The sequence below is a fragment of the Eupeodes corollae genome, chromosome 2, assembly GCF_945859685.1.
Source record: "Eupeodes corollae chromosome 2, idEupCoro1.1, whole genome shotgun sequence".
NCBI classification, from domain to species: Eukaryota; Metazoa; Arthropoda; class Insecta; order Diptera; family Syrphidae; genus Eupeodes; species Eupeodes corollae.
Window position 1 is genome coordinate 15,796,548 of NC_079148.1, and position 22,947 is coordinate 15,819,494.

Here is a 22,947-nt window from a genome sequence, read left to right on the forward strand (position 1 = left end):
CCTTGGGGAACTGAAAAGAGAATTTGGATAGTGCAACAGTACCATGCTTTGCAGTCTGTCATTTCCGTCTAAAACTTGTTTCCGTACAAAGTCCAAATTAAAAGCAAGTTAAATCCTCATGTATTTCCTGTTCGCAAGGAATTTTGAAGAAAAAATTGGTTACAATGGCTGAAGAAGACAGAACATTGATTAATTTATTGTTTGTTCTTATATGATGAAGTACAGTTCGATCTTAACGGTAATGTAAACAGGCAAAACTTCGGTAATTGGAGTGAATCAAATCTAGAAATGCTCCATGAGACGGAACTGCATTCAGAACCAGAAACTGTGTGGTGCGTAGTTCTAGCAAGATGGAGCAACTGCACATATAGCCAGTTCAGCTATGGTGGAGCTCCTACGAAAATTCCCAAAAAAAAATTGTTTCCAGGAATTCTACTTAACGCAAGCCTCCAATGTCACTTGAACTGACTGCACCAGACTTTTTTTTATAGGGTTATGTCAAACAAGAGATGTACAAAACGAAACCTAGCAATTTGACTAAATTGAAGCTGTCCATTATGACAATAATTGAGGCGATCCCAACTTCAATCCTTCAGGACGCAATAAACAATTTTTTGATCAGGTGATGCATATGAGAGTGGATAATGACATCCAATTTAAAAACAATGAACTATTTAAAATAAAATTTAACTTTCTATTCAATAGAAATGTATAACAAAATTTATTGGAAGCTAATATTATATACTGGCTCTTGAAATGATGACGACGCAAAATGGTATCCCCAACGTTTAAACATAGACAGCTCTCTAAATCTTTCTTTCATATTCTAGAGACCTTAAAACGTCGAGAAATGTCTTAACTCTTAATCCCAAAAATCGAATCGATTAAAATAACTCCCTATGGAAGTTAAAAACTCTAATTATTTGAGGAAGGAAATAGTGGTAAAACTTTTTTTCTCACATTAGGGTTTCCAAGTACAAAAAGTTTTTTTAAATCAATGGTAAAAGCTGCAAATTTAAGTTTATAATACCTTTTACTTTAAGTTATTTTGTTTTTGTTACCTTTCGTCCTTTTAGCATAAGCCTAACTTGTTCATTTCTTTTAAAATTAATTCACGAATTTTTTTTGAATTTGGTGTTTAAAGTGTGATGGAATTAATTTCGTTGTGTCCTTACAGAATTCATGTTTTGAGTTAATATTATTATGCTATTAAAGGATAAGCCATTTTTTGACGAAGTAGATTGGCATGAATCCAAGTTTTGAATAATATTTATTAACTAATATTTATTTAAATCTTTAAATAAACTTTTGGGAATTCAACATTTTCTACATATTTTTTATCTGAATCGAAAGCCGAGTGTTTTGAAAATAGTCTCCAAACCCATGGAATCGTTTCAGATAACCTTAAGTACCTAATATATACATGTATGGATAGATTTATTTTATTTCCCATTAATAAACAAGGCAATAAAACTGAAATTAACAATTAGACCTATTGCTAAACTTTCATGCATTCCAAAACTTGTTGAGAGCTTAGTTTATGATTTCGTTTATTTCCATTGCAAGCCTTTAGTCTCCCCCGCTCAACATGGTTTTCTTTAAGGTAGATCCACTACGACTTACTTAATTGAATTTATATCCAAAGTTTTGTCAGCCCTCGTGAATGGCAAAGAAGTTGATATTGTATACTCTGATTACAGCAAAGCCTTTGATATTTTGAAATATACCATAAGATAATATATCTCAAACTAAGAGCCCTGGGTTTTCCATCTATATTTATAAACTGGATAAGGTCCTATCCGTAACTCAGTCTCCAATCCCTTACATGCAATTTCTTTGTCTTTGGCCCCCTTCTCTTTGTCTTATATGTAAACGATGTCGGTCTTAAATTAAAAAACTCAGATATCCTAATGTTTGTGGATGAAAAGAACATTTTTAAGATTATCTCTACTCCATTTGATTAATTACTTTTACAAAATGATCTTAATATCTTTTTTGTTTGGTGTCTGCATATTTTCCTATTGCAAACAAATAACATCTCATAGAGTTTACTACTTCCTTAATGACGCCGTCAACGTAGTCGATTCTATTAGAGATTTTGATATTATATGTGATACAAACACCTTTATTTCCATTCCCATTTTGACAAATTATTAATAAAGCTAATAGATCATTCGGTTTTATTAAGAGATGATCAAAAGAATTTTCGAACCCCCATGTAACTAAAGCACTTTACATTTCCCTAGTCCGTCCTCATCTTGAATATGCATGCCAAGTATGGTCTTCCTTTTATGAAAACCATTCACTCAGATTTGAAAATGATAAAAGGCGTTTCGTTCGATTTGCCTTACGTGGCCTCCACTGGGATGATCCATCCCACTTGCCTCCTTATGCCGATCGACTAAAACTAATAGGTTTGCAGCTCTTAAATATCAGAGGCAAAAACTATGATATATTATTTGCTCAACAATTGTCAATGGGCAATATAGATTCCCAAGTACTTCTGAGTGATATTCATCTTAACGCCAACCCTCGAAATCTAGCTCCCTTTTCTATATCCTTCATCACCGCACTAATGACGGGCATTTTGAACCAATGTCTTAACTTTTTCCTTTTTGAATCCGAATTAATCGTCCTTTTTAATTTTAAGTCTAATAAAATCAAAATTGTTAGTTCTTTAGAGCTTTTATGTACAAGAATTAATGTTGAAAACTGATATCAAGAAATGTAAAGCTAGTGTTAAGTTATATTAAGTTATATTAAGTTATATTAAGTTATAGCTTGTATTAAACTGAATAAATGAATATGTTATGTTCTAGGATCTCTGTGGATCAATTGCTCTCCCCATTGCAGGATATGCATTAAAATATGTGGAAACAAGTTGGTGTGGATTTGAATTGGGGTTGATTGCCTGAACCATAATGATTTTAAAGAGAATCTGAGAATGTTATTCGACGGGAAAGATTGGAAGTCACACTGTTCAGAGAAAAAGTGAATCTTGATTTGGAATTGGTTAAGGTTTTGTTAGTTGTAAAATGTACCTTGTTTTTTTATTAGGACACAAGCTTGAAGACCGTTCAGTATTTTTCAAACATCTAATTTTTTGACTGGGAACTCAAAAATGGTGTCATGAAAGATTATGATTAGTATTAAAAGCAAAATAAGTCATGATATTGTGCTATACCCAGAACTTTAAATGCTGCTACTTTTTTAATTTAAAACGTTTTTTTGGAAGTTATTCTATTTTTACTTTAGAAGATCGCCATTTGGGCAAAACCAATATATCGTAAAAGTTGTAAGTTCCTTATTAGTATTGATGATCTAATCAAGGTTAAAAAATTATAAGCTATGTTAGTTACTGGAAAAAAGGAGACTACATCTCAAAAGACGATGCACAGCGTTTGAAATGAATCACTGAAAAAAAATCAGATCAATCTTTATAGTGGCTTTACCTCTTAAACGCCGTTCACATCAATTTATTAATATTAAAATCTCTTATCTTAGAGATACCATATTCAACGTTCACCTTAGATACTTAAAAATGGAAATATCAAACTTAAAAAAGCGATATCTTTGTTAGAACCGGAAACTTGGAAAAAGGCTTCAAATATGAATTAAAACTTCAAAACCTAAAAAATATCTTGGTAACTCTACTAAAATAAAAAAACACATGTGTGGGTCATTAACCTCAATTTCATTTATGGGTTATCAATTTTTTCATAATAATCAATGCAATGTGTGAAAATGCATGTCCTAAACCACAAAAATTTAATAAACGTTTTCTATTATTTTGGTTGGGATTAAAACCAAAATTGTTTTCTATTTTTGATAAATTTTAAAAGCAATTTTCTTGCAATTGATACAATTTTGTGGTTTTAAATGAAATTTAAAAATACGAATTGCTGCAAAATGATAACATTGATGAAACTTTTATCGATTTCTGCAAAATGTAAATAATGAATAATTAATCTTTCTTTTTTTTTACTTGTATGTATGTTTTTTTTTTCAATTTAATTTAATTCTTTTTCAATCGTAGTGTTTTTTATCCAATAAAATATAAATTATTTCATTTTAATACTCGTGTTCTTATATTTAAAATTTGTAGTTTCAACACTTATGCAAATATGTGTAAGCGCTACGAAATTGGATTAAAAAACATGCGATTTAATTTAATATTTTTGTTTTAAGTTGATTTAAAGGATTATTTCCATTTTAAAACTGACATTTTCGTTAAATTGATCAGCAATCAGTTACAGAAACAATAACACGAACATCAGCATCAACTTAAACAACAAGAATAACTTAAATAAAATATAATTTATTATTTTTCGAGTAATAATGAATTTACTTCTGTTTAAAAATAATTCAATCGCAATACATAATAATTTTATAGAAATAAATATTAATAAATAATTTCATTGGATATTATTTACTGAACAAACCTCATCAAACTTGTCAAAATTAAATTAAAAATGTCAGTTGCATTTGCATTTAAATATTGAATGTGAATTCCAGAGCAGAGAGAATTATGGCAGACTGTTCAAAGTATAGACGATGGTCTTAAGGGTATTACGTCAATATTGCATCGGTTGAAAATCATATGGCTTTGACATCTGGAAGAGCTAGATAAACTGGTACAGAATGAGGCAATCATGACTGACGTTTAAGTGTTTGAGGGAATGAGATTGATCCACTTTAAACGCACTGTATCACTGAAACTTGATAATAGTTCGGAGAATGCTTTTGATGCATTCAGTCCCTACTGTTTTTATAACCTTTAACGCAATGGATTATAATAGAAGAGCAAGAACATTATTAGAATTATAAATTTAGAAATGGGAGAAGAAATTGTATTTCGTAAGATTTTTTGTACAGCAAAAAAAGAGAATGCAGAAAGTTGGCTACAACTAATTTCATTGCTTATACATATATTTTTATATAACCAAGGTCAACAGTACGAAACGAGACTAGTCTCGGTCTGGTTTTGGTCTAGTTTTGGTCTAGTTTTGGTCTAGTTTCGGTCTAATTTCGGTTAAGTTTCGGTCTAGTTTCGGTCAAATCTCGGTCTCTTTTTGAAGAACGCAGACGATAGGAGACAATACTACTTTTTAAGGTTCACAGACACCACTAAGAAGAGATTCAGTTATACGAAATCAACACTCAAACCCATACCGAGGCGAGACTGGAATTGTTCGATTTTAAAGAGATTTAGATAATATTACAAAAATGGCGAAAAATATAATATAAATCCATGAGAAAGTGAATTCTAAACATTTTAAACACTTTTCTTTATAAGGAACTTGCGGAGATATCGACTGAAAATACAATTTATTTTACAGAATACCGTCTCTTGTCCGAAATTGCAATACAAACCTTTTGTGAGACATTAGAATATGACATTATTGAAGATGATCAGATAACCCTGTCATGAGTAAAGTGCTGTTAAATAAGACCAAGTCAAGTGATGCTTACTTTCAAAAATGTATTATTTGAAAGTAAAATAAAGCAAATTGTCAGTTGTTCGCCGAGGCCAACATTTAAAAGTTGGGGTTATGATATTTGGCCTTAATTTTAGAGCCGACTGTGAGCTTTATTTTAGTATACTTTATTTCTTTTTTCTATGTGAAACGCATGTAATGCAGGACAATTATGGGGATTTTGAAAAAATGTTTACAATGTTTAAATATATTGCACATGAAACATTTAGAAACAATATACAAAAAAGGGGACATAAATAGTGGGAAAATTATAGTGGCATATCATTTCTAAATGTGATTTCGAAGATATTTACAGGAATTATACTGAACAGGCTTCAGTTTTATGTTAATGAGAACAAATTGTTGAACAATTTTCAAGCAGGTTTCAGACTAGGTTATTCAACAACGGATTACATTTTGTCCATCCAAAATATCGTAGATTATTACGCAAAAAATGGGAAGAAACTGTATTCAATATTAATTGATTTCAAAGCTGCTTTCGATAGCATTGATCGAAGAGCATTGTTTTATAAATTTAATGTAATGGGGTTATCTTCTTAGATTTTTAAAGTACTAAGAAAACTTTACGAGACTACATCAGCTATATGGGAGGGTGAACAAATATCAGAATGGTTTGAAACCAAAAGTGGAGTACGTCAAGGTTGTCTTTTATCCCCCCGTTGTTTGCTCTTTTTATCAACGACAAAGTTGACGCTTTGCCAAACGGTATTAAAATTGCAGGACTTGTTATAAAATGCCTCCAATATGCTGATGATATCGTTTTGTTTGCAAAAAGTCTTTAACTCATGATAAATAGGCTTAATAAGTATTGTAAAATGTGGAATCTGGCAATAAATATATCAAAATCAAAAGTTATGATATTTTGAACACGTCGAGGGAGACACAGTAGAAATGAAAGGTAGTTTGTAAATGGTGAAAATATTGAAGTTGTGAAGGAATTTACTTACTTGGGAATGATTCTCACACCCCGATTCAACGCTAAGAAACACTTTCAAAGTAAACTGAAGAAATCGTTATCTGCTATAAATTCAACCTGGCAAAATTTGTTTAGGAACACAAATGTTGCACATGTTGTCAAATTTAGAGTGTTTTATGCGGCTCTGAGATCTGTAATGAAATATGGATGTCAGCTCTTCTTAAAAAACTATTAAGATAACCAAAATCAACACCTTATTACATGCTGCTGCTTAAAACAGGTCTTCCTCCTTTTTTTATTTCGCCTTGAAAATGCACTTTGATTATGTAGCCAAAATTAATAGCAAAACACAGTTTGCAAAAAAATATAAGTTGGATCAGGAAATGGGAGGATACAACCACATTGAGCGGTATTTCGGTGCATCCTTGAGAAATGGGAGATGGGAGTATGAGAGAAAATATTAATTGTATTCTCGAAAAGCCAAATGAAAAAATAAGACTAGATCTAATTGAAGAAGCAAAAGGCTCCTCACGTAGATCTCTATATCCAAAGCTCAATTATAATCTGAATGAGCTCAATTATTTTACAGACAAGATGACCTTGTTTTAAATTTCTATTATTTGTCGCTGTCGCATTAGGGGAGAGCTTCTTGACTTAAATTACAAACCTTATTTTAATGACAATCAACTTTTTGCTCTCTCTGTAATTTGCAAGAACAAGAAAACTCTTATCACTTTTTATCAGTGTGCCCTAATTTAAAAGAAATACGATTTGTATACTTTAAAAAGTCAATCAAAATCAGACTCTATAAGTACTCGTATCTTAAATATAAGCAACTGGAAACTTTTTGCCCAGTATTGCATTGAAGCCCTAAATTACAGAGAACATTTTATAAATTACTTTAAGATTTGAATCCAAAAATATATCTATTAATTATTTTGGCGTACATATTGCACAAAATAAAACCCATTTTTGTATTGTAATTTATTTAATTTATGTTAATATCTTTTTTCTTTTATTAATAAAAAAAATTACTAATTGTTAAATGAAAAATGTTGAAATAATAGCAAAACACGCCAAAAAGCTTACATGAATTATTAATACTAAAAATATATTTTGTAATTCTTAACTGTAAAAATAGAGATGGCATCTGGCAGATGGTTTCAAAACCATAATTTTATTTATCAGTATGTTGAATTGTAAAAATTTGTTTAAGGTTTAATAAATAAAGCTGTTATTATTATTGTAACATTATTTCTTAAATGGGATTTGTCGTTATTTTACTTTGATTAAATGCATTAAGTCAGATAGATGAAAACCTGAGTTATTTTACTTTTGTAGAGTGCAATAAAGTTGTCTTTTGAAATTCGGCGTTTGTTTTTGTCGGCAATATTTTCATGACACGTTATTTTGCTGCTGCATCCATGAATAGCATCGTAATGCAAAAGTTTTTACGAATAGCGAAAATCTATCACTGACGCAATGAAAAACGTAGTAAATTTATACTCGTAGATAGTTTGTTCGGGAATTCGGAAAATTTTACAATTTCCTGTATTTGAAATCATGTTCGTTTTCTTTAATATGTGAATTTTTGAAATTTATTTGACGCCAAAATTTGGTGCAAAAATAATTGACTTCTTTTGTTTTGCTAAACACTAGTCAGAATTAATGCGAGTCACCGAAATCAGCGTTCTTGAGTTATAAGTGTGGTAACCAGGTAAGCTAGAAAACCCGTGTGTTCAAGACCCCTCGCTCAGTAGCACCAAATAATAAAGACCTGCAGAGCCTTTGATTTGGAAATCAAGTTAGGGTAAACATTTTCAAACCAAAAATGTCCTATCAGTACTTTCTTTTATTATAAACTTGAGAAGGGAAATAGTTTTTCGAGTTAGTTGACGATAAACTTATAAAATTGTTGCTATCTAGGTAAAAAGAAAATTAAGACATTTCTAAATTTTTTTTTAATGGTGGTAATGTCTGACCCATGTTATTCGTTTTAGATTGTAAGATCTTGCTTTCAATTGATACCTCATTTGTCAACTCAGCTGATTTAGTAACAAAATTATCATTTTATGAGGAGAATGGGTTCAACCCACATATTTTCTGCAGGAAAACTGATTTGATATTTCCCCGCCCAGGATATCAAATGGCTCACAGAAAGTTTTATGGCAATTTTTATTAACTTTACACATTAATGACTTATTTTTTTTATTCAGCTAATGAGTGAAGACCCCTACGGTAGACATTTATACCATAAGCATTTTTGAAAAAAAATATCGAGACTTACATTTTTTTTTAAATTATTGTTTAAGATGCAATATCTTATGATATTTTGCACGTGAAAGTTGATAAAATTCAAAAAAAATAGTAAACAAAATGGGTTTTTAAAAAATAGTTTTATCGATTTAAATACAAATTTCATGAAGTTTTCTGAATAATATGTATTTTTTAAACTTTCCTATAGCTGTAAAAAAATCACTCTTTAGTAGAAATAAATTGTGTTTTTAAAAAATTGGCTTTTTGGTCTATAAAAATAAATAAATAAGGTATCGCAACAGACCGTAAGGAATGTGGGTCAAGTTACTTGTAACTCTGAACCATTTTTGTTTGCAAGTAATGTTGTCAGGGATGAAACGGGACATACACAGGTTATGCCGGACACTTTTCATAACAATAATTGTCTCTTTTATCTAAGTATGTTTACAACAATAAGGGAAGGCAATTCAAATCCTTCAAAATTTGTACTGAGAATAAACCTTATATATTACACAGAAATTCCAAAAATTTTCAAATTGAGTAATTTTGAACATATGTACCTACATAAGTCAAAACACATAATACATACATAATGAATACAAGTCTTTTATTTTGGCAGCACCCCAAACAAAAAGATATTACTTCCTTTATCCAGGCTTAGCTTTAAGAGTATCACAGTAAATCAGTGAGTTTAAAGTGATTAAGATTATTTAATGGCCAAAAACCTTATATTCTTTTATCTCAAAACCTCAATGTCATTAAATAACTATTAAAGTAGCGTATTCATATGTTTTCTATTCAATTGATATAGATTTATGTATGTTTATAAAAAAAATAAAATAATGGCCTAAATGCGGGTAACATTAACATCAATTCATGCAAAGACAAAATCCACTGTTTTATTCTTTGTTTTTTTTTTTTGGTTTTGTTTTTTATTCGACGACAAACATCTCACAGAAGAACATATCACGAAAAGGTTAAAATATTCAGGATTTGATTACGTCAATATATGTTTGTGTGTTCCTATGTGTATTTATGTATGCAGCTTTTTTGACGCAACACCAAGGACAATCACAATTTTATTACAATTTTGAACCATTAATTTGATCACGCATAGGCTATAAAAACAAAATTTCAGTGACAGAGATACATCACTTTTTGGTTTATATTACCTTATACAAAATATACTACAAATATCATACATATTTTGAATGCGTGATGATATCGTTGGTGCGGTGAGGCGGCGGCGGCGGTGATGGTAGCGGTTGTAGCTCGTAGGTACTATTTTATGTTTTTGTGTTATGATATTCCACACATATATAAAATGGTTATCAGGTTTATTATTACCACCATTTCCACCAAAAATTTCCTAAATGTCAAAGTTCATCATATCGGGTCTCATATCCAATCCAGACTTCTATTACCATCAGGCAGAGTATACATTTATCAGTATACACGGGTTTAATGGTTTTCCATAATTATTTTGGTAGTTAGAATTCACTTATAACAAATAAATCAAAGGCAAATATTCATTGAAATAGTAGTAGAAACCTACAAAATACACATAATATAGAAAAGGGCTTAAGGCAGAATCCATTTGAATTTGCATTTAGTTTAAATTAATTGTTGGGCGCCACTTTTTTAGATTTCATGACTTTATTATTATTCAATTTTTGATTAGTGATTTTATTCTTATACAAATATCCTTAAGAATGTGGCGGATGATAGCCTTAATCCAAACTTATTAAAAAGAGGTTTAATACAGAATCCATTCACTTGTTGGGCGCCACTTTTTCAGAACTCACGAGATAATAACCACTTTATTGTTTAAAAATTCATATAGTTTTTATAAATCCCTTTTTGAATGTGGTCAATCGTTTTGCTGTTGTAGCTGGAGTGAATTTTAAACAAAATCTCCAAGGCGTTATTTCTTATCAAAATGAGATAAAAACTATAAACTTCTTCTTTTAGAAAATATTCAAAAAAGCTTCAAAAGAATTTTTAAAATAACTCCACAAGTCCTCCGGCTCCTTTACATATAAAAAACTACCACTATCTTAAAAAACCACGGGGTTTTCAAAAGTCCCTGAACTCTTTTCTCTGCGCAAAAGTTTTTTTTTTCAATCCAGACAAAACAAATAAGACAATTTCCTTTAAGAACACTGAAAGGAAAAAGATCCTGTCTCTAATTAACCGGAAATAAATTAGGAATAAAGAGATAAATTTGAAATCATAAATAATTTTCTATTTAATCCACTGATATGGAAAAAGTTAAGAAAAGAAGAAACTAAATCAAATCAATTCAAAAGGGACAACATACAGCTTCTTGTATGTTGTGGGTATTTTTGTTTTTTTTTTTTTGTAGTGCAAAAGGAAAAGAAGTTGGTGTATTTCTAACAAATGCGCATTTTGAAAAGGAAATCCATAAATTTCCACTCGAATAGATTGGAAAAAATAAAAGTTTTTTGTTTCTTATAACAAGATTCTACATCATAGCTTTAACACATGAAGTCTTCCACCTATGTGTATGTAAGTCCTTCTTCTGGTACTATGTGCAGTGTGGAAAATCACACACACATTTTCAAAAAAAAAAAAAAACAGGAAAAGCCAAAGGACTGAAGATAGATAGATTATTATAGAAGCATCATGATGAAACATACGAGAATAAGGTCATACATTGTAAGACGACGAGATCTTATGAGACATGATGAGCTCTAGAAAACCATTGGCACGGAATGAAGCCAAATCTAGCAAACTAAATTGGAGAGAGTAAGCAAGAAAAGAAGAATACAAAAAAAAACAACAACAAAAATTACCAAAATTGATTGAAGTTACATCAGACATATAATTTTGGATGAAGCTAAATTACCAAAGCATAAATAAATCGATTTAACTTTACTATCTTAAAATCATATGAGGAAAATATTAGCAGAAATTGATTGATGTGAAATTTTTCCAGACAAGAAGAAAATGAGGAAGTTATAAATTTCTAGAATGCGAGAACATACAAGAACAAGAAGTAATTACCGAATTTTCCACAGATAAACTGGTAGCATTGAAGTCAGTGTTTATCTATAGAGTTTTTAAATTGGCGTAGGTAGATTTTGGCGCCAAATGGCGATTTTGTTTATGCCAAATCATCATGGCAAGTTACACGATTGAACATAAAAATAAAATAAAAATGAGTGTTCGGTAACGGAAACGTTGCGCCCATCGCACTTATGTTACTACGGTAGACTTGGTGGACATTCACAGTCGACTCTTGAACGTTTGGTGGCCAAACTTGGAAAGACTGGTCCAGTAAAAAATCAGACAACACCTGTACAATCAAGAAACGCAAGATCGGCCAAGAACAGCGCCGCGGTCCGCAAAAGTGTACAGCAGAACCCGAGGCAGTCTGATCCATGCTGTGTACAAGAATTCGGCCATTCACAGACTCTAACTTGCCGAATTTCGCGTCGGGACTTGGGCCTTCACCCATACAAGATCCAATCGACCTAGGAGCTTAAAGTGTATATCCATAGACAACGCCGTTTGTACGCTGACTTGGCTTTGAATCGTTTGGAAGAGGACCCAATTTTGGGCGAAAAATCATCTATAGTGACTAGGCGTATTTTATACGAATGGCAGAGTTAACCAGTAAAATTGCAGCGAGGTTCACCAGGTGATAATGCATCTCTAAAAGTTTACCATATAGTGTGAATTTTGAGCCGGCGGCGTAATTGGTCTGTACTTTTTTGAAAACGACGTTAGTGAGAAGATGACCGTCAACAGCGAGCGCTACATAACGATGATAACTAATTTTTGTGTATGGAGGATTGCGCTACGTGCCACACAGCAAACGCCACGATATCTACACACAACATCTTCCCGCCCTTATTGTATAACCCCATTTGTTTATTCAATTATGCATCCATATTTCATTTTTATTGATATTGAGTAAAGTTTTTGTATTTTTGTCAAATTTGAAATTTAAAAAAGAGGCTGTGATGCGACACACACTGTTAACTTCCCATTCCGTCTGTCGATTTGTCTTGCTTAAAAGTTTGTCTATATGTACTCGTATCAATTTTTACCAAATTTGCGTACTATTTTTTGTAGATTTTATTTTTTATGAAAAAACGAACTGTTGGATTTTTATATAAAAATTATGAATATCGAAAACAATATTTTCTGTGAAATAAAATAATTTTGAAGCCAATATTTTAAAATTTTGAAAAGCTTTTTAAGTCAAAATTAAATTTTTACCAAGTTTTAATATTGTTCTTTTTTTAGAGTTTTATGTTTTGTAAAAAACTATTAATTCGATTTTTTTCAAAATTTGTTCTTATGTTGAAAACAATATTTCTTTTAAGTACAAAATAGTTAGAAGCTATTATCTCAAAATTTTGAAAAGATATTTGAGTCAAAAATCACTTTTTACCAACTGTTTTAAATTTTTTTTTCGGTTTTTAATTTTTTGTACAAAAACTGTCAATTCGATTTTTTTTCAACATTTTTTAGAATGTTAAAAACAATATTTTTTATAGAATAAAATAAGTTTGAAGATTAAATTTCAAGTTTTTGAAAAAAAAAAATTTAATCGATTTTCAATTTTTACCAATTTTGAGTAATGTTTTTTTTTAGATTTTTATTTTTTATAAAAAAACTGTCAATTCGATTTTAATCAAAATTTTATCAGATGTCAAAAACATTATTTTTCGTTGCACAAAATTGTTTTGGAGATGAAATCATATTTTAGTCGTAAAATTTTGGAGGTGACAGTTTTTTTTCAGTTTTTTTGATTTATAAAAAAAACCGTTAAATGGATTATTTTCAAAAAATATACTTCTTTGATATCACGTTACAATATATTATATAAAATTAAATTCAAGTCTCTAGTGTTATGGTTCATAAGATATTTAGGGTTAAGCAAAATTTTCACCTTTTTTTCAAACTGCTATGGTAAAAAAAACCACCTAAGCAATTTTATTGAGATCCTTTCTGCATCTTTCTGTCTTATTATCTGTACAAAAAAATTAATTTGAAATCGATATTTCTTCTGGTTCTTGAGCTATGGACTACGAAAAAAATGTCGCGAACGTACGGACATCCGACATACGGACATACGGACGTACGCACTCAAGCACACACAGACATCTTTCTAAAAGTCTTTTATTTCGACTCTAGGTACCTTGAAATGTCGAGAAATGTCAAAATTTTCAATTTGACAAATCGGACCCATTACAATAACTACCTATAGGATGTTAATAATAACTGATTAATTACTTACCTTTTAAATATATTAAATATCGTTTTGTGTAACGTACGTAACTTCTTCCATTTTCTAAACCGTATAATATACGAAATACCGGATGGTTCAAGATATTTTAGTTACCATCATTTATTGCCAAATAAATTTTGTAGTGATCATTTTCAATATAAAATAACGTGTTTCAAAAACACTTTAGGCTTCATACCATTAAACACTTTAAAAGGTGGAAACGGTGATAAGAAAAATATGCATAAATATCTCTTCTTAGCAACTAAACACAAACAGAATTGCAGCCTTGAAAATTAATAATATATGCGTAATTATAGTAAGCAAAACTAAAGGAGTTCGTCAATATTTCTAGATTTAAAAGGCTTGGCGCACTTTCATGGTGCACGATGCATGAAAGTGGTGTCAAAGGAAAAATGAATTTTGAAACACTGATCTATTTTGTGATTTTGACCTATTTGTGCTTGAAGTTAGAAGAAAAGACCTATAAAAATAATTAAACATTAATTTTGAATCGGTTGATAACATGCTTTGAATAAATTTCAAACATTTAATGCAAATATCTCAATCACACAAATGAACCTAGGGAGTTCTAATAGAACGACGAGCATATAATTTTTTTTTTTCAAAACAAAGTTAGTATGTTATGCTTCTGTCCCAATAAATCTTGAATGATAACATTAAGTAAGTGTTCCTGACGTACAGTCGTATTAATTCTCAGTTTTCTGCGGGCAACTTTATTTAAATCGATCAGAATTTTAAGAGTTTTGATTTTATAAAGCTTGCTTGATGTTTTTTCTATAAATAATCAATAACATACATTTTTAAAAATGTTTACCAGTTTTTTCATAGCTTATGGTTATGATGTTCAGAGTCATTATTTTTTCAGTCTCGGAAGTAAAAAAAAGAAACCGCCGATACATTATTGATACGAATTTAATTTCATTATAAAGTTTTGGAATTGTGAAAACTAATATCATTTAAATAGAATTATCATATCATATTCGATGCGTGCAGTACATTTGATGTAATTTTGAACCACTTTTCAGAATATTTCAACAATAATTTGATTTTCCATACGTCCAGAAAACCGCATATCTTCTAATTCAATCTCCTCGAAATTGGTTATCATTCACGCAACCGTTTGCCCCTTGGAATCTTTGAAGAAATACAGATCAAGTACAATAATGCACAAGCCTTATGACACAAGAACCGCTTTTTTTCTTTCACATTTCTTCCAAATTTTAACGATTGCTTGCAAATTTTCTCAAGATTGACACAATAGTTTTGTATGAGTTGTTTTTACATTTTTTTAACTCGACTTCTTTTAATATAAGGAATGTATTTTTGTATTACTCCAAAAATCTTCCAAATTCTTGTTTAAGTATTGACTTAAAAATAATATATTTTATTAAAATCTAAATATCGGTTACTTTAATTAATACAAATTTAAGACAATATTTAAATCCAGATTTTATAGAAACAAAAAAATGTATTTGAACCGCTTTTTGCATAATCTATGTTTCTACGTCTGATTCCAATTCTGTGTTCGACTTTTTTGAAACTCCAAACTTACAGACAACCAATAGTTTACTTTTTAAAGAAATGGCTAGAAAGAAAATAACTACCGGTGTTTTAGCTAAAAATAAAAGCAAAATTTGTCAAAAATCGATTGTTGATTCGCCTATAGTCAAGTAGTCCTGATTTACCCATCTTTCCTATAAAACCTTTCACAGAGTGATATTTAAAATTTCCTTACCGAATTTTGATTTCGAATCAAATGTGTTTAATCTGACCTTTAACTTTAAATTCAACACAACAAACTATAACCGGTGAACTTTCCAACTATAACTAATCTAACAACAACTTTCTGCTTTCTAAGGATCAACCTAAGTGTTAAAAGTTCCTCGTAGAAAAATAGTCCTCCCTCGCACACATAAATCCAACACCAACTAGTCTCAAAACGTATCTTCACCTACAACACAAAAAAAGAAAACATTCAAAAGAATCTGTTTTGCTATAGCATTTCGAAATAAATTCTTCCTCCACATATTGCAAATAGATCCGAACAATCTTAAAAGCAATCTCCCTTTTTATTAATTTCGAGAAAAACATTCCAATCCTTCGACCGGTATCTTCGATCGAATCCACATATGTAGAGAGGTACGTGAGTCTAAGACATCCTTTTTTTCTTTGTTTTGTATTTTATACACTTCCATTATTGCATACCGATTTGTAAAAAATTCTTCGAAGACATCCTTTTCTTGTCTTCGACGACGGACGGCAGGACATTTTATTGGAAATCAAGAAAATAAAACAAGTGATTTCAACTCACCATCATCATCGTCGTCATCATCGATAGAAACATCTGCAGTATCAATAGCAGGTCCCCTGGCTATGACATCCATGCCAGTAGAGGACCCACCAGCTCGAACTCCTGCAACTGCAGCAATAGCAGCATTGACACCATGGCATTGTTGAATCCTTGAAAAGTGTATTGTTATAAAGACTATAAGAAGCTTAAACACCCATGTCCTGGTGTCACACATTGTCCATTTCACACACTTTCACCTTGCGTTAGATTTTATCTGATTTTATTTTATATATTATATTTTTTTCTACTCGTATTTTCGTATCTTAAATTCTGAAACCGATGGAAGCTCTAAATAAACAACAAATATTAATTCTGCAAACAGGGACGAACGAGCGAGGCCAAGGATAATTTTGAAGAAAAACAAAAAAACACTCTAGGAAAATAAAAACATACAAACAAAAATGAAAGGGAAAAAAATAAGAAAACCGGTAGAAAGGACTTTCGAATACTTAAAGAATTTCGTTTCCTTTTCCTCACTTTTGTTGCAGCAGCACAGGATAAACTTTCCTTCAAACAAAAAGACGACTGACTACGACGAAGTTACGGGTACAAGAACAAAATAAATTCTTTTTTATTAAGTTGATCAAAGAAAATAACTCAACTCATTCACTCTTTTTGGTATAATAACCGCACCATCATAAAAGGATCTAAGTCCGTAAAAAGGATATACGATTTTTCTTCTTTTCTTTTGATTTAATTAAATTTATTATTTCTGTATGTTTGTATTTTATTTTTATTCAAACACACACAACACACTGCAAATTACTTGCGACGCACGAAACGAGCGAACACAAGGATGCAACTTTCTTAAATGAAAAATATCCTCGCCAGATTATTGGTTTTATATTCAATTTTTTCTAACTCGGAATCTCGAATTCTCGGATTGGAATAAAAAGAAGAGGAAGAACTTAACACCGGCACAGGATTCAGTAGACTGGCAAAACAATTTTAGTCGAAAAAGCATGGCTCATCGTCATCATAATATTGTCAACAGAGAAAGTAAAGGTTGTTTTTTTGGTAGGTGCTGTCGAGAGAATAATAATATCCTTTTCTCAATGAACTTCCAGTGGCACGGAAGTGCGCAGGATTTGAGAAAATCTCATTCCAGTGAGGTTATATTCCAGTCTCACGTTGGGCGCCACGCTATCACCATCGACATCAATATCCACGCGTCTGTTGAATTTTGCGGTAGTCCATGAAAAGCAACAAGGACTACAAGACCGTGCGTCTTATTTGCTTCTGGGTGACGAAGTGAAAAATTCAAAATACGTAAAATACGCAATTGGTACGAGTTTCTGTTTATAATTTTAAGTTGAATACAATAACTGTGGCGTAGGATACAACGTATAAGGATGTTCCGTAGGACGCGTATTATGAAGGATGCTTGAATATAAATTTTGTATCTGTTCTGTTCTGCGTTGCGGTAGTCATTAGGCAAAAATCTCCGCGTGGAAGAAAAATTAATTCACTCTGAGTTGAGTGTATGTAATTGATTTGTTCAATTAATATACTCCCTTGTCCCGTCTTCCGTAGTCATTCTCGTTTTTGTTGTGTGTTGGCTGAAAGGACCATTTTGTGTGTGAAGTCGAAGGATAATGAATGGAGGATATTAACAAAAGACACGGTTTTTCTTGAATGAGCCAATTTTTGTTTTAAGTTTTTGAATGGAAAACTTTTAATTTTGCGAAAGAGAAGAATAGGGAAAGAAAATGTTCTTTTTTTCTGTCAATTGATTTTGTCAATTAGTTTTAGTGGACTAGTTTTTGATTTTGAGGGCAGCGTTTTTAGGTGATGATGGGTTAGTTTGGCTGTCCTGTGTTTTGGCAACATAATGTTAAAGTTGTATTGGGACATAGTTTTAAATGTTAATGTTGAAAAATAGAAAACATTAACGGAAGCTTTTGAGTAGTCCTCCATGTATTGGTAGATATCCGGAAATAGTTAAACAAAAGGACTTTATTTTTAGTCAAATAAACATTATTGTGGTTCAGTGAAATGGTAATTACATAGAAGTATGAGTTTAATTAATTTTAATAAACTAATTATATCAAATGTGTGCCTTTTAATACTTTCTTATTTTCACTTAATGTCTTTGAATAAGTTGTGTTACATTGAAGACAATTAAGTAAGAAAGAAAGCTGGTTCCACTCAAAAATTTGATGTAGTTTTTATATAGATGATTTTTCAATAAGATATTTCATTATTAACAACGTGGTATTTTAGAAGCTGTTGCATTTGAAGTCGTCATCTTTTTATGATAATACTAAAAATGGAAGGGTTCACGCTTAAAACTGACACGATGCAATCGTCCGCTTTGCAAGAAATATTTTCTTAATTTTGCGATTTTTCTTTTCGATCACGTGAAAAAATAGGTTTCAAGGTCCCTAATCCAAGGACGGATCCAGACTTTTAATTAAGGGTGGGGGGGGGGGGTGCACACTCTAAACATAAAGATGAGTTTTTACTCACTACTTTAAGTACATAATTTTTCTAAAAATTAAATAAAAACAATTTAAGGCAAACTATAAGGAAGAAAATTTATTGTTGCACTCTTAAATTACACGTTTCAGAATCTCTTTTCACTTCAAATTCCAAGAGATTCAATTTTGAAAGAAATACAATGCAAAACTGGTTTGCTAGAACTTGCTTACATATGTCTTCCAAAGAGTCTGTTTAAAAATATTTATTATATTTTAGGATTTAAAAATGTATCTGCAAAATAAGTGTTTTTCAAAAAGTAAACAAATTAGAAAGTTTCGAATTTTCGTATTAAAAAACTAAAAAAAGCCTATTTTCGACTTTTTACCATCGTAATATAAATAAGTAAGTAATTCATTTATTAACAGTTTTTAAAATAAATACATAAACATTTGTTTTTGAATTTAAAAGCTTTGGCTTTGCCGTCAGCTGGACTAGCAAATAAAATGTTTATTACATTTTTAAACTTTGTTTTAAATTTCAGTTTTTATTATACATTACTTTTTACATACATATATAAATCTACTAGTTTAATTATATTCACTCATAATCAATTTTCTTAATCTGCAAGTTTTCTTCAGATAGTTGACAAGATTTTTCCAATCTGGTCCATTCAATATTAGAATTGTCTCTTGTAGAGTGAGAGAGAATTTTTTAAAATACGAGAATCTCTTGTATCTAAAAATTGGACGTACGCTTATAAAATGGAAGCAGTCTTCTTTGGATTTATGATTGCAGATTATACAGAACTGATTGAAACTCCTATTGTATGGTCTTCCGTTGCGACATAAGACTTCGCATCTAGCTTTGAAAATTAAAGAAATATCTTTGTAGCTTAAAGATTTATTGAAATAGTTATTGTTACTTAGATAAAATTGTAACTGGCTATATAATATTCGACTTTCTGATTCAATAGCTGTTCTTATAAATTGAATCCGAACCGAGTCTTCATTAAGCTGGATAATTTAATACATTTTTTTACTTAACATCAAGAATGATACTTATATTAATTTGCATATCTTCACCAAATGAAGTGGCAATTCGTTGCCATTTGTCATACCACCAGTCTTTGTTCCTTATTTCGTAAATCAGCATTTACGAAATAACGAAAAATTTCATAATATAATCCGCTTGTAGTTTCGAAGTGCTTGTAAATAACTTTGGTAAACCAGTTTCCAAGTAGATCGCATAGTTCGGTGTGTTGATTGGTAGGTTGAAAATTTTTTGATGAAACTCCTCTGAAATGTCTCAATTTCCTCATACTCTTCCATTCCGAAAACTTGACCTGCATAACATAAAGTGGACTTCACAACCGAATTAAAAATTTGGTATTTGGTAGAAAAATATACAAGGTTGTTCGAGAAGATCTTTCTCCATGTTAAGTTTATGAGACATTGTGATGTTTTGGCTTTAATGTCAAGGTGCTTACTAAAATTCAGTCGTGGGTTGAGGTTCACTCCAAGATATCTATATTCGTTTGTCACCTCCAAACTTCTTCCGTTGTACTTATAATTACTTCCAACTTCAGTCTGCGAAAAGATCATTATTTTTGAACTTTCCATAGGAAGTTATTGTAATTAAAATTTTGACATTTCTCGACGTTTCAAGGTCCCTAGAGACGAAATAAAAGATTTTTAGGAAGAGGTCTGTGCGTGCGTGTGTACGTACGTTCGTACGTCCGTACGTTTGCGACGTTTATCGATACATCGATTTGATGCAGAAAGTAGTTTGAAAGAAGGTGAACATTTTGGTTAACCCTAAATATCTTATGAACTAAAAACGCTAAAGACTTAAATTAAATTTTGTATAATATATTGTAACGTGATATCAAAGAAGTAAATTTTTTGAAAAAAATCCATTTAACGGTTTTTTTTTTAAATCAAAAAAACTGAAAAAAAAAATTGTCACCTCCAAAATTTTACGACTAAAATATGATTTCATCTCCAAAATAATTTTGTGCAACGGAGAACAAAGTTTTTGACATCTGATAAAACTTTGAGAAAAATCGAATTGACAATTTTTTTTTTATAATTAATAAAAATGAAAAAAATACATTACTCAAACTTGGTAAAAATTGAATATCGAGTCAAATATCTTTTTTTTTTAAACTTGTAATTTAGGCTTCAAACTTATTTTATCTTATCCGAAAAATTTTTTTCAACATTCTGAAAAATGTTGAGAAAAATCGAATTGACAATTTTTTTACAAAAAATAAAACTCTAAAAAAAAAATTCTAAAACTTGGTAAAAATTTACTTTCGACTCTTATATTGTCTAAATAAATTTTTATGATAAAAATGTCAGTTATTTGGGATTTGAAGAAAAAAACTGAATTCAAAAAATTTTCTAAATATCAAGGTTTGCATTCGTATAAAATATCATACTCGAGATTTTTTTCAAGCATGATATTACTATGGTAGAGAAGAGAAGATTCCGCCCCGTCAGTGCTGTCTGTCTTTTTACGCTCCTACAGACTAAACCAATGGGTCGATTGAGTTAAGACTTGAAAGTTAAATTTTAGAGCAGATTCACGCTAAGAGTTTTCTTCATTTTTTTTTAAGATCAAAACTAATAGTGGCCCACATACAATTTGCTTAAAAACAAATTGATAGATTTTCTTTAAATTTTCTTTAAAATTTTATTTTTTAACTTGGTTTTTTTTAAATAAGAAAAACATATTTTTTTTATTGCTCAGGAAAGGTACTGCTTGTAGAACTGTTTTTTTGTTTCTTAATTTTCTCAGCAACTTATCAACCGATTTCAATACTTTTTTTTTGAATAAGCTCTTATATTGCCTTAATAATATTTGATTATCAAAAGTGCAATTTTTTGTTGTTTGGATTTTTAAAAAATATTTGTTATGTTTTCAAAATTCTATATCTCAAAAACGAGTCAACATTTGTTTTGATTAAATTCCAATGTAGAGCGTATATTTACAATCACTAAACAACTGCATACCAAAAATATTTTTGGAGCAAAATTGAAAAATTTGATATGTAAAAATTTAATTTAAAAAAAAAAAAACAGCTCTAATGATTTTCAAAAATTCAATATATGTGATTGAAATTCTCCGTAAAAAAGCAAATCATTCACTACTGCTTCCTTTATCAAAGCCCTTATTTAGACAGAGTATCAACTTCTCGTGAATTTGATGCTTTGTCTGATTCCATCCAATGATCTGTTTCGTCATATACTCGCGCTGAAATCGTTGTTACTGGCGATTTCAATGTACACAATTCTTCATGGCTTCAAAATTCAGGCCAGACAACACCCGATGGAATGTAGTGTGTGCAGAAATGTTAGCTGAATTGAACCACCTTACTCAGCTATTCAACGAGCCCACACGAATATCGGACGTTGAAAGTCGAGCAGAAAAGTCATATCTGACCATTGTGTTATATCAGCAAATTTCTCGTGTCGAAACTGTTCAGTTAAAGAAAGAGCTCCTAAGAGAACCGCTTGGCAATACGAGAAAGCCAACTGGGACGGCCTCAATAATTACTTCAGGATCTTTAACTGGTCACTATACTTCCTCGATAGTGACGTTGACGCCAGCGCTGATATGATCACAAGTTTGATTCTCCTGGGAATGAGAACTTTTATCCCGAATATGGTTAAAAGCATCAGTCCTAACGAAAACGCATTGTTCGATGCAAGCTGGCAAGAAGGCAAGTTTCCGTTGTTTTAAAGCCAATCCAACTGAGGAAAACTGGAATAAGTTCAAGCAAGCCAGGAATGCCAACAATGGCAACAATGCCTATATTCGATGGACCTAATTTTTACTGCAAAAAATACTGCAATGTCCCAAAGGCAGTAAAAATGTTTGGTAATTTGTTAAAAATATGAGGAATTCTTCCTCTTCCTCGGTTCCTACGCTCATTGTGAATGACACTCCATTTGTTAGCTCCTTAGAGAAAGCAAATCTCTTTGCTAGGCAGTTCGCCGCCAATTCTACGCTACCAGTAAGTGTTATGACTCCGCCTGTACCTGAGTGAGTTAATGATTCTATGGGGCAAATCTTTTTTCGCACTCGTATTGTAGCGAGAGTCCTAAAAAATCTTAACATATATAAATCTGCTGGTCCGGATGGTATCCTCGCTATTGTTCTGAAGAGGTGTTCTTCAACGCTGTCAAAACCACTGCGTAAGCTTTTTCATCTTTCCTAC

At 30.9% G+C, this 22,947-nt stretch overlaps 1 protein-coding gene across 4 annotated transcripts in view; it reads right to left on the reverse strand.

Annotated features, from left to right (window-relative positions):
* The window catches only part of LOC129944657 (uncharacterized), a 170,613-nt gene extending 153,397 nt beyond the window's left edge, over positions 1-17,216 (reverse strand). The window contains exons 1-2 of one of the 4 annotated variants that reach the window (XM_056054246.1): positions 16,782-17,216; positions 16,266-16,574 (exon numbers count right to left, since the gene is read on the reverse strand). In XM_056054246.1, coding sequence (XP_055910221.1) covers positions 16,266-16,479 — 214 coding nt within the window. In that variant the 5' untranslated portion in view covers positions 16,480-16,574; positions 16,782-17,216. Of the gene's footprint in view, positions 1-16,265 lie in introns of all 4 variants that reach the window. The other 3 variants (XM_056054244.1, XM_056054245.1, XM_056054243.1) reach the window with 3 other exon arrangements.
* Between the last annotated feature and the right edge of the window lie 5,731 nt (positions 17,217-22,947).